Source organism: Molossus molossus, unplaced genomic scaffold (genome assembly GCF_014108415.1).
Source record: "Molossus molossus isolate mMolMol1 unplaced genomic scaffold, mMolMol1.p scaffold_m16_p_15, whole genome shotgun sequence".
Taxonomy (NCBI): domain Eukaryota; kingdom Metazoa; phylum Chordata; class Mammalia; order Chiroptera; family Molossidae; genus Molossus; species Molossus molossus.
The window spans coordinates 7,612,537-7,638,758 of NW_023425350.1; the positions used below are offsets into that span (position 1 = coordinate 7,612,537).

At 49.3% G+C, this 26,222-nt stretch overlaps 1 protein-coding gene across 3 annotated transcripts in view; it reads right to left on the bottom strand.

The window, feature by feature from the left end:
• Window positions 1-26,222, bottom strand: part of NBAS (NBAS subunit of NRZ tethering complex) — a 291,645-nt gene that overhangs the window by 50,589 nt on the left and 214,834 nt on the right. For all 3 annotated transcript variants that reach the window (XM_036262542.1, XM_036262544.1, XM_036262543.1), the window contains one exon: window positions 1,333-1,551. In XM_036262542.1, coding sequence (XP_036118435.1) covers window positions 1,333-1,551 — 219 coding nt within the window. The remainder of the gene's footprint in view (window positions 1-1,332; window positions 1,552-26,222) is intronic.

Below are 26,222 nucleotides of genomic sequence, written 5' to 3' on the forward strand. Positions count from 1 at the left end.
AGTAATCCCTCAAGGGGTTTTCATTTGCTCTACTTTGTATTTCAAAAAGGAAACTGAAGATGTTAATGTGCCCAAACTCACATAGCTAGCCATCGAGGGAATCAGGGATGGAATCTGACAGCCCTTCCCCAAGCCCCCACGACCCACTGCCTGTCCCTCTTTGATAACATCCGCGAAAACTCGCGCGACAACAATGACTGAAGAAATAGGACAGTTACTGCTTTCAGCAAACCCGAAAGGGCCGCTTCTTGTTAATGACACTTTCCAGGCTCTTCAGGGTTCACAGGTCGTCCTGAACGTATGACGTCTGTCTTTCCAAACAGCCATGTGACTGTGAACCAGCCATCTGACGGCACTGAGGAATCGCTAGTAGCTATTTTTGACTGTGATAATGTTGCTGCGGTTAGGTTTCAATGCATCTTTTAGAAATAGAGACCTCGTCATAGGCAGGGGCTCCTAGTCTCATCTCACGAGAGTGCTTTCTGAGACCACCAGGGGCTCAACTAGAAACCCACTGGGAACAATTTTACTAGCAAAAAAAAAAAAATCATACCAATAATAAAGTTATATGGAAAACATGGACATAAAAACAGGCTGAGTACAGGCAGGGGTGGTTATTTCTGAATTTTTCTGAAAATTCAGGGGAAACCCTATCACTATTCAGTTAGAACAGCAGCTGCTAGAAGTGTCTGTCCAACCAAGGCCTGTCCCATCCTCAGCCTGGCAACCACGCCCTCCCCTGCCCCCCCTTCCTTTCTCCCAGCTTATCAACTGTGTAAAGTGGCCTGAAATCCTTTTAAAAGAAGTGAAAACTGAACTGACTCTCAGGTGATAATAAAGAGGTTAAAGATAAAGGCTTGAGGCCCTGGCCAGTTTGGCTCTCGGACCAAAGGGTCTCCGGTTTAACTCCCAGTCAAGGGCACATACCTGGGTTGCAGGTTCAATCCTTCCCCCAGTTGGAGTCATGGTCATTGGGGTCGTGGTCATGCTGGAGGCAACCAATCCTGTCATGTCTCTCTCACGTCACTGTCTCCCTCTCCCTCTCCCTCTCCCTCTCTCCATCTCCCTCTCCCTCTCCGTCTCCGTCTCGTCTCCGTCTCTCCCTCCCTCCTACCCTCCCTCCCTCCACACTATCTAAAACTCAATGGAAAAATATCCCAGGGTAAGGATTAACCAAAAAAAACAGACAAAAGCTTGAGGACCATTTCCAAGGGTATCTGCAATACTGAAAACCCCATTAGAACTACTAATGTAGCTTTAAAGGATAAATGAAAGAAAACGCTGACATTATCTGGGCGATTGAGTTTCCAGAAGAAGTGTTCAGTCCATTACCTGCTCACTGTTCTGCAGAGCAACAATGAAGCTGTGGTCCAGGGTTTCCAGGTGAGCGAGGGATTTCTCCAGATGACTCAAGGCATCTGCATAGGTCACCTCAGAGTCACCGGCTTCCTGAATGTCTTCTTCTGAGTTTCTTTTCCTTGGCTTCTCGATGAAACGTTTGACCGCCTTAATGGCCGTGCTAGTCATCTCCTTCCGCGCCTCCACTGAAAGCTTTAGAGACAGCAAGGAGCAGAGTGAGACACCCGGCCTGCGGTATTGTACCGGCATGTTCAACAAGGTGCTAGTGAGACAGGACGCAAGTGAATTTAATACATGCAACTTTAACCAACGAGTAGGGCTTTGGTTACACTGGTTTTTCCTCTGTAAAGAAAACCAAAACAGTGAAATACCGTTTCAGCTATTAAATTAGTGAACAGAGATTTTTAAAAATGCTAATACCCAAATGCAGGCAGTGTTATGAAAAAAAAACAAAAAAACAGTATTCAAACATATTACTGGTCACAGTGCAAAAAATGAGGAGTCATTTCTACAACTGCAATTCCCAGTTCTAATCGTTTATTAAGGGAAAGAATCCAAAAGGAGAAAACAGTACAGGCATGAAGATTTTAACTGGAATAAGACTATAAAAATAAAACTTCAAAAGCAATCTGACTGTCTGATATTAAGAGAAATTATAATTAGCTTATGATAAATTACTAGACGAAATATTCTGCAGTCATTAAAAGTAGCATTACATAAAACATTGCAGCAATTCGGAAAGTGTTTACCATAAGATATTAAATTTTAGAAGTCAGAAATCACAAAACTGTCTACATCATGCTTAAATTAAAACCTGAACTACATGTGTGCATATGGCTGAAGACAAAATATATATGAATATACATGTACCCACAAAGAAATTAGTGACTCTCATGTAGAAATGTTGGAATGATAAGCCACTTTGTCCTCAACTTTCCAAATTTTCTACAACAATGCTGCAGTCACTAATCTACTTACCAAGTGTTCCTTGAATTCTGACATGTGACAGCAACTTCGATGATATGCAGGGTTATATTTTTCTAATAATATTAAAAATATTAAGCTCACTTGGCCTCAATACAAAACTCAGTCTACACCTAAGCGATTTTGATGGAGGCACCACACAGCTCTGACTGCTCCGACTGAACAGTGAGACCCTTCGGGGGGGAAGCTGCGCTTTTTAACCCTCTATATCCCTGACACCCAATACAATGGCTGGCGCACTGCAGACAAACAGAACAGAGCCGCTAAATTACTGAACAACTCTGATCAACGTGCAGGGGAAAAGGTCCTTCAAAGTGCAATGAAATGACATGCTCTCAACGGGTCCCTAGAAACCTGTGTCCAGAATGTGCCAAAAGGCTCCGATTTCCTGGCGACTCTCAATACCCTGCTCCCGAATGAGGCCCCAAGAGACGAAAACTGCCGAAGGACATTTCACAGGACTTGAATCAAAACAACTGGGACCAGCTACGTGCCATCTGGACAACGCAGGCCGTGGTCATCAGAAGGCACAGGAAGAGGTGCAAGGACACTGAACCAGCGATGACTCTGTCTTCTCATTCGCTAGACCTCCACTGGGTGCACGCTGTGCGCTTGCTTGGGCTTGGTGCCGGCGACACAGACAGTTCACGTCAGGCCCTGTCCCCCTCCACCCCGCAGGTCGGAGTCTGGCTGGAAATACAGAGAAGCATGACCATCATAAAACTACAACAGGGTGAAGGCGAGATGCTACGAAGTGTCCTGAAAGGCGCACCTGTCCCGATGGGAGGGCGGGGCTGGGGCGTCAGGTAAGGCTGGCCAAAGGGGCTGCATGTAGGAGTCCTCAGGAGTAAGGGGCACTGAGACGAGCAGAGCATCCAGAGAGGTCACCAGTCGCAGAAGCCAGCGGCAGCCTGGGAGTAAATGGGCTGGGCTGGGATGCAGAGCACCCGAAAGGCCGGGGAGCAGGAGGCAGGCAGAGCGGTGGCCACGAAGGGCTGGGACGCCAGGCTGGTGGACGGCTCCTGACCAGCTCCAAGCCCGGGAAGGGCCGGGACGCCAGGCTGGTGGACGGCTCCTGACCACCTCCAAGCCCGGGAAGGGCCGGGACGCCAGGCTGGTGGACGGCTCCTGACCATCTCCAAGCCCGGGAAGGGCTGGGACGCCAGGCTGGTGGACGGCTCCTGACCAGCTCCAAGCCCGGGAAGGGCCGGGACGCCAGGCTGGTGGACGGCTCCTGACCATCTCCAAGCCCGGGAAGGGCCGGGACGCCAGGCTGGTGGACGGCTCCTGACCATCTCCAAGCCCGGGAAGGGCCGGGACGCCAGGCTGGTGGACGGCTCCTGACCATCTCCAAGCCCGGGAAGGGCCGGGACGCCAGGCTGGTGGACGGCTCCTGACCAGCTCCAAGCCCGGGAAGGGCCGGGACGCCAGGCTGGTGGACGGTTCCTGACCAGCTCCAAGCCCGGGAAGGGCCGGGACGCCAGGCTGATGGACGGCTCCTGACCAGCTCCAAGCCCAGGAAGCAGGACCGGAAGGAGCTTAAGCAGAAGAGTGACACCATCGGCATGATTACTTTCAGGTCCCGGCTCCGCTTACAATCCACGGAGACAATTTCCCTCACGGGCAGGCGCCTCAAGGCTGATCAATCCTGCTAAGCGCACACTTCTTTCTTCCTTCACAAATGAACAGCATCGCTCTGAAGATAAGGCTGACCCCGGACATGAAGGGGACTTAAGAAAGCCCAGCTGCCGCCCCAGAGTCAAGCTGGGTGGCCCACTGTTTACACTGCTAACAGCAACACGTCAAGGGAGCAGTTGAGAGCACAGTCATTCCACTCATATCGTTAACATCTCAGTTACTCTGAGAGACTGAAAAATCTTCGACTAGTCAAGGACAGACAGACAGACAGCCACTCGATGTGGTGTCCACTTCACACCTCATACTTTTGCTCCATCTCTCCCTCCTTCAGCACAGACGCACCAGCCTCAGCGCACGCGAGGCCGCTCCCGGCACAGGGGACCGGTGAGTGAAGACACAGCCCTGCCTTTGAGGAATACGCATCCCAACGGGAGGGCCGAACACAAAGATAAATACTCACAAAATGCAGCAAGTATAGACTGAGGATGTGGTGCCCCTGGGAAAATGTCTGTCTTAGAAAGGCAAGGACGTCTTCACAACGGGGGGCGACCAGCTCAGGACTGGAAGGACAAGCAAGTCTTCACGGGGATGCAGCTGCGGCAGGTTCCCGCCAGGGACAGCAGGAGGGCTCGCACAGACCCTCATGACAGAATGCCCTCTGGCTGGGCGCCTCCACCTGACTCCCGAGGGCCGTCACATCCCCCCACAGTGGCTCCCCACCTCCAGGCGCCTCGAGGGCGTGGGGCGTGGGTACAGAGCAGCAGCTAACACTGCATTTGGGGAAAGAGGAAGACTTCTTTTTAGAAGAGATCAAAATATCCCAGGAGTTGGATCCCCCCTAACCTCACTGCCAAGAAAAGTCAGACCCTCTTCCTGCAGCAGGCTCACTGCAGTCACTGATATGGGTCAGGAAAGGCCCTGGCCCTGTGCATGTGACACCACTGTAATGACCTGGCTGTTAATTAACAGGAAAGGAGCAAATGGGAGACTAGATAACATAGGCATGCCTTTTATACCGATTTGCCAGAAAGCTGCAATTTTGGGATCTCCAGTCTGTTCCCCTCTGATCAGTGGGGGAAGGGACCGGACAGAGGCAGTTTAGAAGCATGGCCACTAAGGTCTGGGTGACGTGGGAAGGTGCTTGCCTGTCAATCACACCTGGAAATAGGTAACTGGCCAGAATAGGAATGGGTACTGCAAGGGCACAAAATCCGAGCTGAACTCCTGAGCAAGGGGAGCTCGAGCTGGCTCGCTCTCTCTCGCTCTCGCTCTCTCTCGCTCTCTCTTCCTCTCTGCTCGAACCTGACTCCTGGCCTGCAGGACTCCCATGTCCTCCATCTGCCCACACAATGGACTAATGGACTGTGACTAGCCTGGCACCTGATGCTACCTGGGACTCAACACAACAGAATGGAAACTCTGGACACTGGCTCTGCTTCTAGCTCCGCTGAATCCCCAGCTGCCCCTCTTTCAGGACTGGACTAAGGGAAATGGGACTTTGCAAACTGGGGGATGTAACTACGTAAAGAAAAATTACTCCTTCTCCCATGTAAGTCTTAGAAAATTCTTTTTCTCAATATACTGCAAGAACCCCACCCCCGCTAGCAATGGAGGATTTCCACCCGAGCCATTCTCCGGTAACACACAGAAGGTCTGTGTTCAGGCCTGGGCCTGTCAATGGAGGGCCGGGGGTCACCATGGCATGTGTGGGAAACAACGGTCACCTTTAGGACCATGGTCTTCAGACTGTCTTATCTTTTTTTTTTTTTTATCCTCACCCGAGGATATTTTTCCATTTTTTGTACAGATAGAGTGGGAGGGAGAGAGAAGAAGGAGAGAGAGAGAGAAACATCGACATGAAGGGACACATCGAGTGGCTGCCACCCGCACGACCAACCAGGGCTGGGGACAAACTGCAGCCGAGGTACGTGCCCTTAGCGGGAACCGAACCCGGGTCTCTCCGGACCGCGGGCCGACGCTCTAACCGCTGAGCCAAACCGGCCAGGGCTAGACTGTCTTTTCAAAGGACACACAGATGCAGACAGTTTTAAGGGAATTGGTTCCCAAATGCTCACCTTCTCTACTCTTCCCTAAAACGGACCCTCTTGAGAACACGCCGGAAGTCAGGGTGTCAAATCTGCTCTCTCTACTCCCTTGCACAGCAGCCTGCCTCCGATTCTTCCCGAATCTGACTTGGATACACTGTCCCGGGGTCTGGAAAGCTCAACGGATGAAACAACAGATGAAAGCTCCAATCATCCGAAACACTGGTGTGTGAAAGGATCCCACAACTGGACAGCAAATTTCTTCATGCATGTCACATGGTTTCCAATTTTTTTACTTTCAAAAAAATTTAGAAGAATCTAATTGAGTTGTCAGCTGAAAAGTCATTAAACACCATTTGTAACGCTAGATCACTATGTGATCTTTGGCCGATGGCGTGGAGGGCATTCAAAGGACCGAGCAGCACGGCTAGGACATGGCTCCCTCCCCATCCACTTATGTGAGTAAGACTTTTAAATATTCATATCCATAAAAATGCAAAATGGAGAGAATTGATGTTGAATGCAGTCTCAATCCAGCAATAAGTAAGTCATCCAAGGGCACATAAACTAATTAAAAACAGTGTTGAAAGCCCTACCCACCTCATTAAAATGTACATTTTAAATACAATTTTATTTTTATAGTTAATACTTCTTTATCAAAAATTTTCATGCATCTGTGTTGTTCTGATCTAACGTACAAAGCAGTAATTCAAACAATAACTCAATGCAGAGTTATAATAAGAAAATAGAACCCTATGGTCACCAGAAAAAAAATCTTTAAATGTTGATTTCTATTTCTGGAGTTATTTCTGATGCAGAGAAACAAGACTTTAAAGCATAAAAGACCTCATTATGATAAAATTATATTAAAGTGCACTGCAAAAACTCTCAGCACAAAACAGCTCTGTCCAAACTCCTTCGCTAAGCCTGACCAATCCTAGGGTGACTTCCAGCAGTCAAGGTCACTAGGATGACCACAGTCCCTCTTAAAATTCCCGAGAAAGCCCACACCGTCAGGAGAACGAACCCTTTGTTCCCAGACGAAACCTGGAGACAGGCCAACAGGCACCCGCCCCCCTTAGAACAGTCACTTCAGAACTCACGACCACAAGTCCTCCCTGGCCCCTGTGCGATGTAGATCCTCCCACCAGAGCTGTCTCCTCCTCTCTCTGAAACGCAGGCGCCTTGATCCGCCTGCACATCTTCCACCACGTGGTTGTCAGAAGTCTGTCTTCAGATGAGTGTCAACCAGCAAACCCAGGAGGCACCCCGCCCCCCTCCATGCCCTTCAGGTCTTTCCTTTAGCACGCCCCAGCATTCGGAAAGTGTCCTGCCTTTGGTTTTGGCAAAATCAGACTCAGTTGACGCGGACTCCCTTCCCTGACGCCGTCCATGTAGACTGCCTGAATACAGAGCTACACGACAGTTTTAAATGTCAGTATTTAAAAGATCGGAAATTACACCATCCTTTGTAACGCTTTAAAATGATGATAACTTTTTATTGTTTTAAATAACTTTTCTTTATTGATTTGAGAGAGGAAGGAAGGGAGAGAGAGAAACATCAATGAGAGAGAACATCAATTGGCCGCCTCCTGCATGCCCCCACTGGGGATCCGGCCCACAACCTGGGCATGTGCCCCGACCAGGAATCGGACCAGCAACCTCTTGGTGCAGGGTCGACGCTCAACCACTGAACCATACCAGCCAGGCTGATAACAACTTTTAGATATCAAGTGCTATGCTCTGAATGTTTGTGTCCCCCCACACCCCAAAATTCAAATGCTGAAATCCTAAGCCCCTCAAGGGTGATGGTATTAGCAGGTGGGGCCTTTGGAAGGTGCTCATCACTAGGGTAGAGCCTCATTCACGAGCTCAGTACCTATAAGAGAGGCTCAGAGATCCCTGGCCCCTTCCACCACGTGAGGACCAGCAAGAGGGTGCCAGCTGTGAGCCAGGAAGACCGCCCGGCCCGCGGGCACCTGGGCCTTGGACCTTCACTCCAGGCCTGAGCGACGCATTCCGTTCTGCGCGCTGTCTGCAGCACGCTGCGCAGCCCTAACAGACCACGTGGGAGCGGGTGAGCAAGTTATTCCAAATTCTCCCAGGCACACAAGTAAAACTGTTTCAAGAGCACTGTTTACCTGATGTGTGCTTTTTTAGGCCACCTGTAGTGAAATCAACTCAGGCCCATCAAAAAAGCAAATTCCAGAGCGCTTGTTATATTTCTGACCCCGCCTGTGGGGTGGGGGAGGCACAGGAACTGGAGGGAAGAAACGTGTATTTTGCAGCAGCCTCTCTGGTCAGCTCAGACAGCGGTGGAAGCGTGTGACACGTCACAAAGCTTCCGAGTGCCCGACCATCTGGCGGGCGGTGAATGTGGGACGTGGCCGGAGGTGGCTCCTGGGTCGGAGGGCTGAGCAACAGTGCGGAGCTCACTGGTTAAAAGAGGTCAAGGCAGGTTGGGTGGGGACTGAAAGAAGAGGGCAGTTCTGGATTAAATGACCCCGTAAAGGAGCCAACAGACACGACTGCCGTCGCACACCAGCCGCTGGGCGGGCGCTTCCCAGATGCCTGCAGTCAGGTGCTGTCCGCTGACTCAGCAGCAAACAAACTTTTCTGTCCGAGACTCGTCCTAAGAAAGGCACTACATGTCAAACTCCGTAAAAGCACAACATGTGTACATACGTGTGTATTATACTAAAAGCAAGCCAACGTCTCGTGAAACAACAAACCCTTACTGTGGTGAGGTACATTCTGGTATTTTCTAGATTCATCTGCACTCTAGTGTTCTTTTTGTTTGTTTTTCATGCCAGTCACAGCACTTCAATTACAGGACCCACTAATGGGTTATAACTCAGTGTCTAAAAACCTCTAAATCTGCTCCAATGACTTGCAGGGGCCAGCAAATGTCGGGACTATAAACAAGGTATCAAATGATCTAGGTTAGATTTCACTGATTTCATTAAAAAAGAAACCACTTTATGTTTTACCAGTAGTGTGACAGCTGCTCCCTCTCTGCAGCCCCTGGAGGTCCCAGGATGCTCTCTGCCTACCTGCCCTCCACCCCGTGCGATATGAGGCCCATCACAGCAGGGCCTCCAACTTCATTCTTTTTTATTGTGGTTGTTAATCCTCACCCAAGAACATTTTCCCATTGATTTTTACATAGAATGGAAGGGAGGGAGGGAGAGAGAGAAACATCGATGTGAGAGAGACACATCGATTGGTTGCCTCCCACAGGGCCCAACTAGGGCTGGAAATCAAACCTGCAGCCCAGGTACGTGGCCTGGACCGGATTCAAACCCCCAACCCTTCCATTCGAGGGCGGATGCTCTAACCGCTGAGCAACACCAGCCAGGGCTCCATCTTTATTTGTAGTGCTCTATAGAGTATTTCAAGCACTGCTTTAAAATTGTAAATATAGAATGTTATGGAATAATATTTTAAATATCATGTTACCAAAAAAAATTTGTTTTAAAAATTTTTCTTTAATATAATTAATGAGATATTCAAATATTAAAAAAACAGTAAGAAGGTGAGTTTTGTCACATTCAATTATATAAACAAAAACAAAAATCACCCTTACAATTTTGCTTTTTTGCTTTCGCTATCAATTGCGAGGACAATAAACATGAATGATCCACGGCCCCTTTCTCTCTGCCCTTTGCCTCCTACTGTGACCTTAGAACCACTGTCATTCTTCGGGGAAGGACAATGGCCCTCTCTGTCACTACTCACTCTCAGCAGTATGTTAATGAAGCTCATACCTTCCCAAGCTTTCCCACTGCTTGAAAGTCACCTAGCGGCCAGGGGCCGGGGACGCTGGCCGAGGGACGTTCCGCAGAGAACTCTGATGGCGCTGCTGTGCGTGTCCGCACTGGGGGCACCGTGCACGGCTTCCAGAGACTCTCCTCCAGCAGACCGTGTGCGACCAACACAAACTGCTGCTGCTGAGGTCACTTCAGGAAGAGCCACTGAATTTACATCAGAACCAGGCGTACATTTGAAAATCCAGCTCTTATCCCAACACCTGAAAGTAGTCAGGATCATTAAAAACCAAACTAGAGTTGCTGGAGTTTTGAACTTGAGCTAAAAAGATTCCGAATGTCATTTTTTGACCTTAAAGGTAAACGTAATGTAGGAAGAGAGATAAAAGAAAGGCAGAGGGGAACCAACCAACACGGAGTACCCACTGCGCCAAGATCTCCACGTGTGCCGCTTTATTCACCCCACGACGGTCTCTCGTGGCGCGTGTTCCGGGTGCCGTGGCCCTCTTCCTTCCCCGCTCACCGCCAGCTCTGGCCGGAGCTGACCACGCAGTGTGTGCAGGGGCTCCGTGCACCCCAGGACTGGGTCCTGACGGGCGAGACCGCTCCTGGGGACATCAGCCCTCTCACACGGTGATGGTTCAGGTGATCCACACCAAGGCAGAGCTGCACCAGGGGGGCTGTTCAGGGGTGAGCTAGCCAGCACAACGCTTAGAATTTCTGTTTGGTGCTTGTGGGGGGCTCCCTCCCTCTATCTGGCTGGATGTGAAGTAGGAAGCAAGGCATCCCCAATTACTACTGGTCATCACCCTGAAGCAAAGAACCTTCTGATGACGCCCACACCAGAGGCAGCAGAGAGAAGAGATGGAAAGAATTGGCTCCCTGACGACCACCCACTTGCTAACCCAGCCAACCCTCAAGTCAGCCCCTCCTCTGGACCTCCGAGGTACACGAGCCAGTACAGGTTCAGGTCAGTTAAGCCAACACAACTGGGTTTTTAATTGTGTCTAAAAACATTCTAAAATTAATCTATATTTATATAGTAGAGACGGTTGTTCCCCATCACACAGAGGAGGAACTCAGAAGACGGAGTCATCTGCCCAAGGTCAAGGTGGACGGAACTCGGGAAGGTCTGCCTATAAACCTGTCTTTTTCTCCATCATTGTGCTACCGTTAGAAGAACTTACAATGTGCGTAAGATCTATCAAGATTCAATTCCGTCCAACATGCGAGGCCACAACCTTCCTGTAAGGAGTTTCCCAGATTTCCCGGGGTCTGTGCTGATTTAGGTGGTTTTGCTCTGCTCTGCTCCTGAGGGTTGTTCACGCCTGACCAGTGGCGTCGATCTGGCTGCTACACACACAGGCGGCATGAACAGCCCCTCACCAGGCGGGCGCACTGGACAAGAAGCTGGTGAGACGGCAGTTAGGGGCTCTGTTGCGTTGTCCAGTGAAATACAGGTGAAATCGTGTAGGTGGTGTGCTCCAAGGGTGTTTATGGACATGCGCTTTGCATTTCCCTGACAGACAGTGAAACTGAGCTTCTTTCCACGTATCTACTGGCCGTTTGCACGTTTTCTTGGGAGATGTGTCTGTTCAGGTCCTCTACCCATTTTTCAACTGGATTGTTTGGGGGCTTTATCTTTGTTGTTGTTAAGTTGTATGAGTTCTTTATATATTTGGGATATTAATCCCTGATCGGTGGTGCTGTTTGCAAGTATCTTCTATTCCAACGGTTCTCAAACTTCCTAATGCCGCGACCCTTTAGTACAGCTCCTCATGTCGTCGTGACCCCCAACCACTAAATTATTTTCGTTGCTACTTCATAACTGTGATTTTGCTACTGTTATGTCTTAGGCGACCCCTGTGAAGGGTCATTCAACCCCCAAAAGGGTGGCAACCCATAGGTGAGAACCGCTGTCTATTCAGTTGGTTGCCTTTTTGTTTTTAATGTTAAATTAAGAATAGAGCTGCTGTATGACCCAGCAACCCCTCCTCTGGGTATCTATCTGAAAAACTTGAGAACATTTATTCTTGAAGATGGATGTACTCCTATGCTGACTTCAGTGTTATTCATGGTGGCCAAGGCATGGAAACAACCCAAGTGTCCTTTGACGGATGACTGGATGAAGAAGACGTGGTCCATACACACTGTGGAATACTCCTCAGCCATAAGAGGGTGAACTAGTGTCATTAGTGACGACATGGATGGATCTCAGAGTGTCATACTAAGTAAATTAAGTCAGACAGGAAAAGTCAAGAAATGTGTGATTTCACTCCTACGTGGGATATAAAACTGAAAGCAGCAAATAAATGAACAAAACTCAGAGACAACGGTACATGGTGATTGCCAGAGGGAAAGGGGGGGAGGTAGGAGAGGGTAAAGGGGGGATAAATGGTGATGGAAGGAGACTTGATTGGGATGGTGAACACACAATGCAATATACAGATGATGTATCATGGAATCGTACACCTGAAACCTACATAATTTTATTAACCAATGTCACCCAATAAATTTAGTAAAATGTTTAAATGCACGATGAAAACGAGTACACACAGCACACATGCCTGTACTCTATCAATTATCACGAATCGGGCTAGCTCGGTATCGGCGCCTTAGCGTGGTCCAGCATCACCCACCGTGAGACAGTGGCCAGCCGTCACCCTGGAGGGTCCCTGTCTCCAGTCACCACCAAAGTGATCTTTCTAAAGTGATAATGGGACAAGGTCACTAGCTGGCTTAAAACTGACGTCTACCTGAGCCATGCCCAGGACAAATCCAAACCCTCTGGCAGGTGCGTGAGCGTTTCATTACCAGGCCCTTCCTTAGCTCTCTAGCCTCATCACACACTTCCACACAGACCATACTTCACAGTTAACTGAAGGTACTAGGCTATTTCATGCCTTTATTAAAACTGCTAAATCTGTCTGGAACGTTCTTCCTCTTCTCCTTCCTTTGTGGTATCATGACAAATGTCCTCATCTATTAGGACTCAGCTTAAACACCTCTTCTCTGAACCCTTTCCGGGCTACATGCTGGGCCCTATGGACTCAGCTACTGACCATCCCTACACCTTGTTCCACAGCAGAGCCATTTATCATATCAACGAGGGATTGCTCACTAATGCATCTGCTCACCCTCTGCGTCTGCGCCGAGTTCCCTTTGGCTGACCAGCAGGCACGCCTGGCCTCCTGCGCCGGCCTCCCGAGGACGGGGTCTCCTGTGCGTCCCGTGCTGCAGGTGCTCACTAAGGGACACCTGGCTTCCCACTACAATTCCTCTGCCTCACGGCTGGAGAAAGCATTTCTACGACAGCAACCAGGAGACAAATCTGCTTCTAGGGTGGAGAGGTACTGAGGTAAGGAGGGCGGAGAACGGAGGGGGAAGGGGCCAGCACTGCAGAGTCACCGCCTAACGCTGACTGGCGCTGTGAGGTCCGCCAGACAGGGTGAGCACTCAGCAGGGAGCCGATCTGCACACTCCTGTCCCCTCTGCTCTGCTCAGGTGGAATGTGCTTTGGTGCCTGCTGCACATTATCCTGAGGCTGTTTACTAAGCCCTCTCTCTCCCCCAGGGTGCCCCGCTGTGACTCGGGGGCACACTTCCCAGGAGGAGACGGTCCTCCTCGCACAAGCTCACGGAGACCCTGCGGGGCTGCAGGGAGCCGGCCGGGCGGAGCTCAGCGCTAGGACTGGGCTGCACACGCTCCTCTGGCCAGTGTCCAATCTCTTACTAAATTATTACCTTAGCCAATTTGCAATAATTTTCCGAGCACAAACAGAGAATGAGCTTCCAGCCTGCCAGACAGGCCAATAATCATGATCACCCCAGAGGGCTTTCGCAGCCAAATTCCTCAGGCGAGGGAAACAGTGGAAAGGCAGATTTGGGAGCAGCCTATATGCGAATCCCGACTTCCAGTCCTCCCTCATAAGACACCGGAGCACTTTTTAACTTCTCTGAGCCTTCTTTGTCTTTTCCGTTAAAAATGGTGATAAAAGTATTACTTCACAGGGTTACATCACAATAAACATCCCCTTCTTTCTCCAGCCAGTCTACCAGGAAGGGTGGGTCCGAAAGGTAAACGCAGGGATGGGCTCAGCTACGCCAGACTGAGGAGCAGTCAGGACGACTCTGATGCGCTTCCAGAGGGAGACAAGAGAAAATGAACTTGTAAACTCCAGCCGCAGTTTCTGTATAAACGGGATTTGTAACAAGGCTTCAGAATATGAAAAACAGGTTCAAATACTGGCTGTCACTCACATGCTCGCATTCTGGGGCAAGTCCCTTAACTTCTGTGAGCCCGAGGCTGATGGTCACGGCTGTCGGGAAGAGTGTGTGAGAATGCATGTCCAGCCCCTGGCACACCTGGCACACAAATGCCACTTCTCTTCCCCTCCTCCACTCAGCATGGCACTGGCTTCTTGCTTCCACGTCAGGCTCAAACCCGCTGTGGCGGTCTCCTAGGGAGTCCTCACCATGTGCCCGATTTGGATCAAACTCTCCACCTTACCAAAGGTGAGATGCTTCACAGGCCCATGAACGTGCAAAACACTTTAGGTCCTGGGCTTCACAGCTGCAGTGACTCCTCTGCCCCGTTCAGTCCCTGACAGAACGGCGCCTTGCAACGTCATCAAGTCCGCAAGCAGGAGACCTGGGTTGGAAAACGGGGCTGGGCACGTACTGCTTGTTAGACTCTGGACAAGCATCCTTTAAGAATACGACCCCTAGACTGGAGGTGACAATACTTGTGCAATAACCACCTCCACAAAATGTCTGAGTGTCATATAACCTGACATACGGAAATGTCGTTAGACTCAAATGCACGCTGCCTGTGTCCCTCGTGACTGTCTGCCTTGCGTCCCTAGTGTGAGCCCACTGGGAGCATTCCACTCCAGCCACCCTGGCCCCTCGCTGTTCCTCAGACAGTCCCAGCAAGCTCCCCACCGGGCCTCACTTTCTAGTCCATTTACCGTGACAACGGAACAGCGTGCTGCTGCCTGACGTCTGTGGGGTCTGTGCTCCGAGCCTTCCTGTCCAGTGAGGTCTTCTCTGACCCTCATGTTTCAGATCGCTGCGGCCAGCTGTCCTGCACTCCCGAGTCCTTCCCAGGTTTACTTTCCATGCGCGCGTGTTACCATGTCACATGTCTAACCTCAATCACGTTTGCTTATTGTCTGGTGTCCACCTTGCGCGGTGGACGGTCTCCAAGGTCAGAGATGCTGGTCTGTCCTGGTCAGCGCTCCGCAGCCAGCACCGGGACGGCTCCTGACAGAGGAAGCACTGCTCCTGATTCCCACGGCCGCGTAACAAATGACCCAAGTGCAGACCCTCAGACCACCGACTGCCTTACAGTTTCTATGAGCCATGAACCTGGCTGTGGCCCAGGTAGGTGCCTCTGGATTAAGGTCTCTCATGAGGTTACTCTAACCCATTGGCCAGGACCGTGGTGTCCTCTGGCGACTGGGATAAGGAAGAGCCGCTTCCCCGTTGGCTCCTGTGGCTATAAAGAGCCTGGTCTCCTGTCGTGCGGGCTCTGCACCACCCGGAAGCCCCAGCCCCACGAGCAACCCCAGGGAGAGGGAGAGAACACCAAGGAAGCCAGGCTTCATCCCTGATCTGGAAGCGGCTGCCCATCACTTCTGCGGTCTGCTGATCATCAGAGCTGAGCCAGGAAGTCCAGCCCACCCTCCAGGGGAGGGGACGACACAGCACACACGGGAAGGGAGGGCCATCAAGGCATCGGGGGTGGGGGGCTGCCGCCCTCGCACTCGGTCCCCATTTGCGCTATAACGAATGGTGCACACCTGAGAAAGAAGACAAGCCACATGGGAAAGCCACACTGTCCTGGCTCGGAACCCACAGGGCTCTTATTTGTAGCAGACGGGAAGAGGGTGAGAGGGACAAATAACGTCAGAAGCGCAAACACCACGTAAAACCTCTGACGGGGGAGCCTGTCCTTCCTGCAGAGACGTGTGCAAAAGGTCGTTTTTCTCAGGACTATCTATATTATATTTACTTATGAGTAAATTATGCTACATTGTTTCAAAAACTCTTTTCTACCCTGCAGGTGTGCCGTCCACCACCATTTGTTCTGTGCCTTCCGTCCTACTGGGAAAATGACCCCCTGTTAGAGTTGCTCTTCCATGCTTATCTCCCAAGCTCCTGGCTTGTGCAAGGTAGAAATGTGCTTATCAAACCAAACTCTCACTTTGGAAAACAAAAGAAAGTGTTCCATAGCCCAGTGGTTGAGTGTCATCCTGTGCACCAAGAGAGTTCCGGTTCGATTCCCAGTCAGGGCACAGGCCCAGGTTGCGGGCCGATCCCCAGTGGGGGGCATGCAGGAGGCGGCCAATTGATGTTCTCTCTCATCGATGCTTCTACCTCTCTCCCCCTCTTCCTTCCTTTCTAAAATCAATATAGAAAAATGTGTTGTTTTGTTTTGTTTTAAAAAGAAAGCGTTCCTTAAAGCAAAGATATTTAAGAACAAAAAGGAAGCCTGACCGGTGTGGCTCAGTGGTGTGTCCCATGCACCCAGAGGTCGCTGGTTTAGTTCCCGGGCAGGGCACATGCCCAGATTTCAGGCTGGACGACTATGGATATTTCTCTCCCACATCGATGTTTCTCTCTCTCTCTCCCTCCCTGTCCATTTCTTTCTCTCTAAAAAAATCAATAAAACATATTTTTTTAAAAGGAGAATAATGTTTACAACAACTATAGTGCACAGGGACATTACACATGGGACAACACGGAAGTGATCATCATGAGGATCATTATGAACAACTATATGCCTGGAACGTAGGAGCCAGTCAATAAAGACTATCAATTTGTCTTCCTCTGTGCACACAGCATGTGTTGATGCCCTTACAGACTCCTCACATTCATCACAGTTCATCGGACATGCGTGCGGACATCTAACCCCACAACGGTGACCTTCTCAAGGCAGGAGCCAGGCAGCCTCGTTGTTCACAGCACTAGGACAAGGCCCGCGTGCGTATGCAGACATTTTCCAGTGTATCCGGAATCAATAACACTCATTCGATTCAGAATCAAAGAAGCCAACTGATGACCATACCAAAACCAAAGACTGATGGGCAAAATACTTAGGAGATTAAGAAGAAACAGTTATGAGTTAACATCTAGTCATCCTGTAACACTGAATAAACATTCTATAACACCTTCATAGTCAAGTTTAGTATGATTATAAAATAGCAAAAGTGAACATGATAAAATTTAGGGGGAAAGGCTAACATGAGTATGCCGCCACTAAATACAGTCAGCTGATCTTTGATAAAAGAACAAAGGAAATGAGATGCAGGAAAGAGTCTTTGTAACAAATGGTGCTAGAACAACTCGACATCCACATGCAAAACAAAAAGAATCGGGACACAGATCTAACGCCCCCCCCTCCCCCCCAAATCAGCTCAAATGGGCCAAAGACCTAAATGTAAAACACAGAACTCTATAACTCCTAGAAGGTCACATGAGAGAGAATCTAGATAACGGTGGATATGACTACAAGCTTTCAGAGACAAAAACACCAAAGTCACAACCTGTGAGAGAAATAAAATTTAAAATGTTTGCCTCATTAAAATTAAAAACACTTGTTCTATGAAAGACAACATCAAGAAAATGAGACAAGCCATGGACTGCGAGAAAATATTTTTAAAAGACATTTCACAAAATATACAAAGAACTCTTACAACGATTAAAAAAATAGAACCCTCGACTTAAAAAAATGAACCGAAGACCTGAATGGATGCCTCCCCAAAGAAGATGTGCAGATGGCTAGTGCACAGTCCCAAGGTCATAGACTGTGAAAAAGACAAAACTAGAGACAGTACGCAGACGGGTGGTTGCCAGGGTCCGGGTGGAGGGTGAACAGGCAGAGCACAGAGGGTTTCCAGGGCAGTGACAAGACTGAATGACATCACGATGTCAGATACATGAACATACGGCATCATACACTTGGCCACGTCCACGGAGACATCACGATGTCAGATACATGAACATACGGCATCATACACTTGGCCACGTCCACGGAGACATCACGATGTCAGATACATGAACATACGGCATCATACACTTGGCCACGTCCACGGAGACATCACGATGTCAGATACATGAACATACGGCATCATACACTTGGCCACGTCCACGGAGACATCACGATGTCAGATACATGAACATAAGGCATCATACACTTGGCCACATCCACGAAACACACACCACCGAGTGAAGCCCTTTGGTAAACAACAGGTGTTTGGTGATTACGATGTGTCAATAGAGATTCACCAACGGTAACAACTGTGCCTTGTGGTGAGGCACCTTTGACAGTGGGGGAGACTGGGCACGGAAAAGGGGCAGGAGGCATGTGCGACCTCTCTGTACTTTTTCTCAGCTTCTCTGGGAACCCACGAGTACATGAGCGTCCACTCTCCGCAGAAACAGGAGCTCCGGAAGTGCTGTCCTCTGACACACGTGGAGACTGGACACAGCCTCTGAACTATAAATTCATGATGACTACAAAACTCTTTCTTCACTGCTCCAATAGCTATACATGGAGACCAGTGTGGACACACACACACACACACACACACACGCGCATGCACTCACATACCAGTGATTAGAAATAGAGATACATGTCATTTATTTGGTTTTAAAATAAAAATGTTGTATCTCGAATAAACTAAAATCCAGTTACTTACAGGTAAAAAAAAAATCTATATATTATGACAGTATATTTCAGCTTTGAGTTTAACATTTTCTCAACGACTCCGATCATTTGTCCATTTTGGTTCTAACTTCAGCACAGTCATAACCCGTACTAACCGAGCCTGTGAAGCCTCTGGAGCAGGGCTCTCAGCCTTCCTGACGCGCGACCCTTCAGTACGGCTCCTCACGTTGTGGGGACCCCCAACCATAACAGTATTTCCGCTGCTACTCCATAACTGTAATTTTGCTACTGTTATGTCTTAGGCGACCCCTGTGAAAGAAAGAGTCATTTGACCCCCAAAGGGGTCGCGACCCACAGGCTGAGATCCGCTGCTATAAAGTCTCTAAAACCTTACTACATGCCAGGATACAGGCAGCAGAACTATGGTTCCCAAAGGTGCACATGCTAATCCCTGAAATCACCAGGCGTCACCTGATGGGGCCAAGAGCCTTTGCAGATGCAGTGGATGGTACAGACCTCGAGGTGAGGATTTCACCCTGGCCCACGCACGCGGCTGCCAATCTCATCACCTGAATCCTTACGAGTGAGCACTGTCCCCGGCTTTGGTGAGGAAGTCGTGAAGATGGGCGGGGCAGCGCTGCTGGCTCTGAGGGGCCTGAGCCAAGCAGTGAGGGGCAGCCTCTGGGCCCAGGAAGGCAAGGCGGACACTCCCAGAACCTCAGGGAAGCCACGCAGCCCGCCTGCACCTTGATGTTAGCCAGCGAGCCTTCACTTGCTTCTCACCTACAGACGTACAAGGCAGTGAACATGTGCTGTGGCCCTGGCCGGGTTTCTCAGTGGTTAGAGCGTCAGCCTTTGGACCAGAGTCGCGGGTTCCACTCCCGCCAGGGGTACAGTTCATCCCGGCCCTGGTCGGGGTCATGTGGGATGCAACCAGTTGATGTGTCTCTCTCATGTTGATGTTTCTCTTTCTCTCCCTCCCTCCCTCCCTCCCTCCCTTCCACTCTGCCTAAAAATAAAGGGAAAAAATATCCTCAGGTGAGGATTAAAAACAAAAGTGTGCTATTTCACGGTCATTAGCTGCAACCAGAAAACTGACACCCAGAGGGACTTCTTTCATCCTCACCCAAGGGCATGTTTGCGTTTATCTTCAGATAGAGCAGGAGGGAGAGAGGGAGGAAAGGAGAGAGGCAAACATCGATGTGAAAGGGACACATGGAGTGGCTGCCTCCCGCACGACCAACCAGGGCTGGGGACAAACTGCAACCGAGGTACGTGCCCTGAGCGGGAACCGAACCCGGGTCTCTCCAGGCCGCAGGCCGACGCTCTAACCACTGACCCAAACCGGCCAGGGCACAAAGAGAAAAACTTTTAAAATAAACTGTGTCAAAGAGAAGGTGATTAGAATTAAAACACAAAAATCCAGGTTATTTGAGGATAAGGAGGAACTGCAGATGGGGTTTTCTGGGGTCCCACAGTATAATTCATTCCGTTACCCAAACAGCGGCCATGGGAGGGGGGTGGTCTGTGTCTCTGCTGTCACAGGCAGGAGGACGGGTCAAGGGCAGATGAGGACTACATGCACCGTAGCACATGAGCGTGTCCAACACACAAACAGCCGCCTGGAGCAGCAGTGGGCCCTGTCGCAGGAGGAAGGACTGCCTGGAGGCCCTGACGCTGAGGCGGTGAGACTGCGACAGACTTTCTGGCTCAGACACTGACTGGGGACAATAACTTCCAACCTTCTGTCCGTTCACCTCTGAAACAACATTCGAGGCCTCTGCCGCCACGCCGGTGTGGTGACGAGATGAGGTGAGCCGTGGGCATGTGGCAGCCACTGTTACACAGCGGGCACAGTGATGCCCGAGGATGGCAGAGGACTTGGAGGTGAGCGGCTACTCCGGTTACAACTTATCTCTCTGTAGAGCAGCGTGGTGTGACTCGAAACACGCGCTGCATCTGAACTTCACACTGAGATGCTCTTCCACGTGGGCACCGAAGAGGGCAGTGGTTTGGGGACGATGACCTATGACCGTGGTTCTCCAAGCATGGTCCCCGCACCACGAGAGTCCTGGACTCTTTCGAGAGGGTTGCATAGTCAAAATTATTTTTATGACATTTAGGTATCTTTTTATTATTCCTCTTTTCCACTGTGCTGACATGGGCACAAGTCAAGGGAGTGCGTCCAACTGCACTGACTGGCACTGGCACTCACGCGTGCTCTCGAAAAAGGAGTAAAATGGTTAATTTCATCCATTCTCAGCCACCGAGTGCACGTTTCTAATGCCGTGCGAAGAACTGAGCTGTACACGCAAAGCACTTCCCTGTCCACGGACGTGTAGCAGGACAGGCCCCGCGTGGCTGTGGGCTGTGAGCAGGGACGGCTGCTTTCCGCAGCGTCACCCCTCTGGCTTGAAAGAGTGACTGTGGGCAAACTGTGGTTCCTCTGCCCTGGGCGTCTGGCAGGCAGTCCTCCAAAATGACCAGAGTGAGCCTGTCACTTCAATAAAAACAACTCATTATATTTATTGCCAATGATAAAATTTGAGCTTTCAAGCGAAAAACTGAATCTTGGTAAATCTGTGTCCACCACTGAGAGCTCGACAGCTTCCCCACACCAGACTCACCTTCAGAGACGGGTGTTCGTAGCAGCGCACGCGACTGTGCTGATGTTCTATAATGCAACATATCAACATCTGGACAATCTCTGTAACTCAGTCGGCCACCACTTCCCAAATGCCTAAAGCATTCTATTGCAAACCAGGCAGGGGCACGAGACCAAGTCACACTGTCACCTAGACCAGCGATGTCCCACCAGGGTGCCAGTTCAAAACATGCACCGCCTGTGTGGTGAGGGGCACTGGCCTCTTTCCCCTCAGACTGTCAAATTAAAAAATGACAATGGCCAACAGAACAATGGCTGCCAGTGTGAATGAATCAAAATTATAGCTGCTTTTTTGGGGTCAGATTGGCAAAAAATATATATTTTGGATGTGCCGCAGAACTTTAGTGATTCGTTTATATGCCATGAGATGAAAAAGGTTGAAATCCGCTGATCTAAACCAATGGCTTTAATGTAAGCAGAGCACAAATCTCAGTGATACGGTTTGAGAGCCCACGTGACTAGCCCCGCGGACCCATCACTTGGGGAGTTTCGGCTGGAAGAAGAACACCTGAAATAATAGCTGTCATCACACTCCTCTCTTCCCCAGCCTCACATCTGTGATTGCCTTCCACCAAAACAACAGAGAAATGTTCTGTGAAGCCAGACACAGAAATGTAAAATGATATAGACATTTCATTAACTTTTTTTTCTTTTGGAAGTAGAGTCATTTTCCACAAAAATATGTTCTAACCTATTATTGGCAGTTTTAAATGAATTAAACAAATATTTCCAAAATTTCTTGGTTTTATCCTCTAATATGATAAATATCAACTTAATAGAAGTTCTTTAGGCTCCTCATTAATTTTTAAGAATGTTAAGGCATCTGGAAATCAAAAGGTTAGCAACCACCAATCCGTGACCACTCAAGGAACACCTGCTTACACTGTGCTAGGAACTAGGAAATTAGAGACAATGGCACCACTCCTACCCTCAAGAATTTCTATTTTCATTAAAATTCACAATATTAATAATATCACTATAAAGAAAAAAAACTTCATTTAACATTGCTTATAGGAATGTCTTTTACATCTTTTTTTTTTAAATATGTTTTCATTGATTTTTTAGAGAGAAATAAACATTGATGTGAAAGAGAAAAGTTGATCGGCTGCCTCCTGCACGCCCCCTAGTGGGGATGGAGCAGGCAACTGGGGCATGTGCCCTCACCAGGAATCGAACCGGAGCCTCTCAGTCCATGGGACAGCACTCAGTCCACTGAGCCCCACCGGCCAGGCCATGGCTTTACATCTCAATGTCGCCAGTGGCAGTTAATATTATATGCGGCACATAACCAATGCCAAACACTTAGTGATTCGGTCTGAATCTATACAACATGCGCTGACCAACGAAGCAGAAAGCCACGTACACTGACGTGCGATCAGGTGCTATGCATCATCCAAACATGTTTACACAGGCTGTAGACACCGACTGGTCACTGTGGTGACATGCGTGGCTGTCCTTAGTTATGAGATGATATCAGCACCGTAAAGACCCTAAAGGCACAGCTACAGAGCAGTCTTCTAAATGACACTTAAACTTATTAAATAAATTGGATTTTTAAATCATATCATGGTTTTGGAGATAAATTCATTCTTCTAGACTTTTTTTTTTATCCTCACCCAAAGACACTTTTCCATTTTTTGTTCAGATAGAGTGGGAGGAGAGAGAGAGAAACATCGATGTAAAGGGGACACATCAAGTGGCTGCCACCCACACAACCCAACCAGGGTTGGGGACAAACTGCAACCAAGGTACATGCCCTTAGCGGGAACCAAACCCGGGTCTCTCTGGACCGCAGGCCAACGCTCTAACCGCTGAGCCAAACTGGCCAGGGCATTCTTCTAGATTTTTATGTTAAATAGTCTGGATAATAAGATAAGGGAGAAAACAGAAGCTTATTTCAAGAATTTGAACGGCCATAATATGAAAAATAGATTCCCTGATGCTGTTCCTATAGCTCCAGAAGGAGGAACCAAAAAGTAGAAACTATATTGTGTGTGTGTGTGTGTGTGTGTGTGTGTATACATATATATTTGGGTTAGTAGCTTAATTATCTGTAGAAATAATGTTTGAAGGTCAAAGGTTAAACTAGATAAGAGGCTGCCAAATATTTCTCTGCTCTAATCCAAAGGCGACAGGGTGCTCCCACCAGAAACAGTGGGAGCGGAAACACAGGGCGTGGGTGGGGAGAGGGAGCATCCGGGCTGGAACGCTCCGGGCGGGATACGAGGGCCTCTTCTCATTCTGTGGTTACCTTGGGTTTCCAAACAAGGCCAGAAACTTCTGGGGAGCATTTAATAAGCCAGAGGAGTACCTTTCACATCCTTATTTATGCCTGTAGCTCTACCAGCCACTGCAAGCGAGTGGGAAGAAGAAAACACGGAGGCTGAGATGACACACAGACGCTTCTCCTACAACCACACCCTGCCCGAACCAGGCACATGGTGTTTGACCTGCATTTCAGCTTCTTTGGCCATTTTCCTGGATTTGTAAGCCACGAATGTGTTCTCTGTCCCTTCTACAAAAATGTTTTTAGTTACTGAATTGCAAAAGCAATAGGAAAGCAACTCTAACCGGACTGAACCAAAAGAAACAATTTAGAATTGGAGCAAGAGCACTTTACACATTTGTATTCTTTCCTTCTGCATCGTCATCACCTGGAATGTCATGCAAATTCCACCTCTGCCGACGTGACATAAAGCCACGCTGTGAATATTTTCCCCAGAATTTCTGTGAGATTGCAAATGCAAATGGTAATTGAATGACTATGATCATGAGGGCAAAGAGCCTTTCTGGCTTATTTTATCGTGGAATGGGCACTAAATTCAGGCTTTGGCGCTGCTCCTCTCTGGACTCTGGCCCTGAACAACTGCGGACTGTTCTGGCTGCGCACTCTAGGGTTAGTTCACCAGCTCCTTCCACAGTTTGGTTCCGAATCCAATCTGGGCACACAGTTAAAAACTGCACACTGTGCATGAGTAGTACACCCTTACTTTACATTCTTAACATCGGGCACAAGCTGTGGGAACATCTGGTGTTTTGCAAACTTGGCCGAATCCAGCTGCATTTCCTTGCCCTAATGTGTCCTCCGACGTGTGCGGCTGCTCCGGTTAGAATTTTATTCTCTCTCTCTGTAGAGTGGTGTGGTGTGATGTGAAACACGCGCTGTATCTGAACTTTATACTTTTCCTCTCTGAAAAATTTAAAGCTGCCAATTAATCAAATGAGGAAAAAAACAAACCCAGATCGAAGATATAAAATTAGTTTCTAATGCCTTGTCTCACTTTCCTACAGCTTAATCTGATGCACCGAAAGCCACCCAGGGACAGTTTTCAACAACAGAGTATCTTGCTGAGGATTATACGTCCTGAACTAAGAGAAAGCGACCAGTGCCTCATGGCCTGGGTCCTCACGGGCAGCGCTGCCCCTCTCCCCAGGCACAACTGCCATGCACTTGCAGGTGGCCACAGGACAGCTTGGAGGTATCGGATTAAGAAACTAAGGTGATGAGAATGTGCTGTAACTTAAAATCACAAAAAGGAAGGGGAGGCAGGAAGAGATAAACCAAAGAACTAATATGCATATATGCATAACCAGTAGACACGGCCAACAGTGTGGTGAGGTGAGGGTGGGGAGCGGGGGTGGGGGGTCATTGGGGAAAAAGGGGGGACATCTGTAATACTTAGAACAACAAAGATAAATTAAAGAAAGAAAAAACAAAAACATCATAAGAAACAACTAAAACTCTAAGTGGACTCTACAGCTAACTCCTACTCTAATCGTGAGCAAATAACTGCTGTTGGGAAGTCCAGAACCGTCTGTCCACCTCCACACACGTGTCCAGTGAGCATGTGGCCTGGGCTGGCCCTGCCAGGCTTTGACCCGCCCTCACACAGCAGTGAAGGCCCCCTTGGCCGAGGACAGTGAAGGCCCCTCCCTCTCCCCGGCTGGTCTGCTCCCGTGTCGCACTCCTGCAGCCAGGACCGGGACCCGGGACCCAGCCCTGGAGCATTCCTGGGATGCCAGCTCCCCGGCGCCCAGGCCCTTCTCTCGGATACATACATCCTGCGTTGCTAACACTTACGTGCACTTTCGACCTCTTCTCGGTCTCGGAGATTCAAAGCCAATGCTGCTGGACTGTTGTCTTTTCCCACAGGTTGCCAGGACCTGCCTGGCCTTCCTCTTTCAGACTCAGCCCTGCCAGACAGACCCCAGGACAAGCTGTCGGGGCTCCTGACCACCGGCTCTCAGTCCCTAGAATGGCTTCAGGCCCCGACTCGCTTTGCTTCCCTACCCAGGACCCCAGACACAGACAGTTCGCTGTTCACAGCGAAGGCCCGGGAATGAGCCTCGCTGAGTGCACACTGTGGCTCGTCTGGCATCAGATTAACTTCGCTGGACTCACCTGTTCAAACCAGAGCACTTGTCTCTAGCTCACAGACTACTCAGCCACAGCCTCTGCCTCTGGGAGGCAGCGTCCACCAGAGATTCCTGAGTCTAAAACCACAGAGCTGGTAAGTGGCCCCTTCAAAGCTCAAAGCCAGGTTTACATGACCCCAAAGTGTGATCTTTTCAGATATATCATGGTACCTCCCTTAAAAATCATCCTTATTTTCTTCCTGAAAAACCCACAAAAATGATTATCTCCTTCTTATAGCAGAGGTTGTAAAAGGCAAAACCATAACACCAATAAGAAAACAAAGTCCTTGGTTATTCACAACTACGAATCTAGCAGGTTTGTTAAGACTAGCATGTCCCAGAACTATGTCTCAGCCTTTCTGTTCAATTTTCAGGGTAATACTAGCTATAACAAAAATCCCTGGGACAGGTGCTGGGCAGACTTGCCAGCAAGTGGCCACCATGGCCCAGAAGACCAGAGACGGCAAAGGCAGCACACCCAGCAGCTCGGACCAGATGCCGGGCGAGTCTCCAGCAGGGGTAACTCCAGTGGGAAATTTACAGCTGAACAGTGAGGTCGGGGTTAGCAGGCAAGAAGGGAGAAATGACGACCCACATTATCTGTTTGCAGAGAAACGATACGTCGTTGAAGGATCTACAGCAGGAATTAGAGTCCCATTGAAGGCCCCAGTCCTC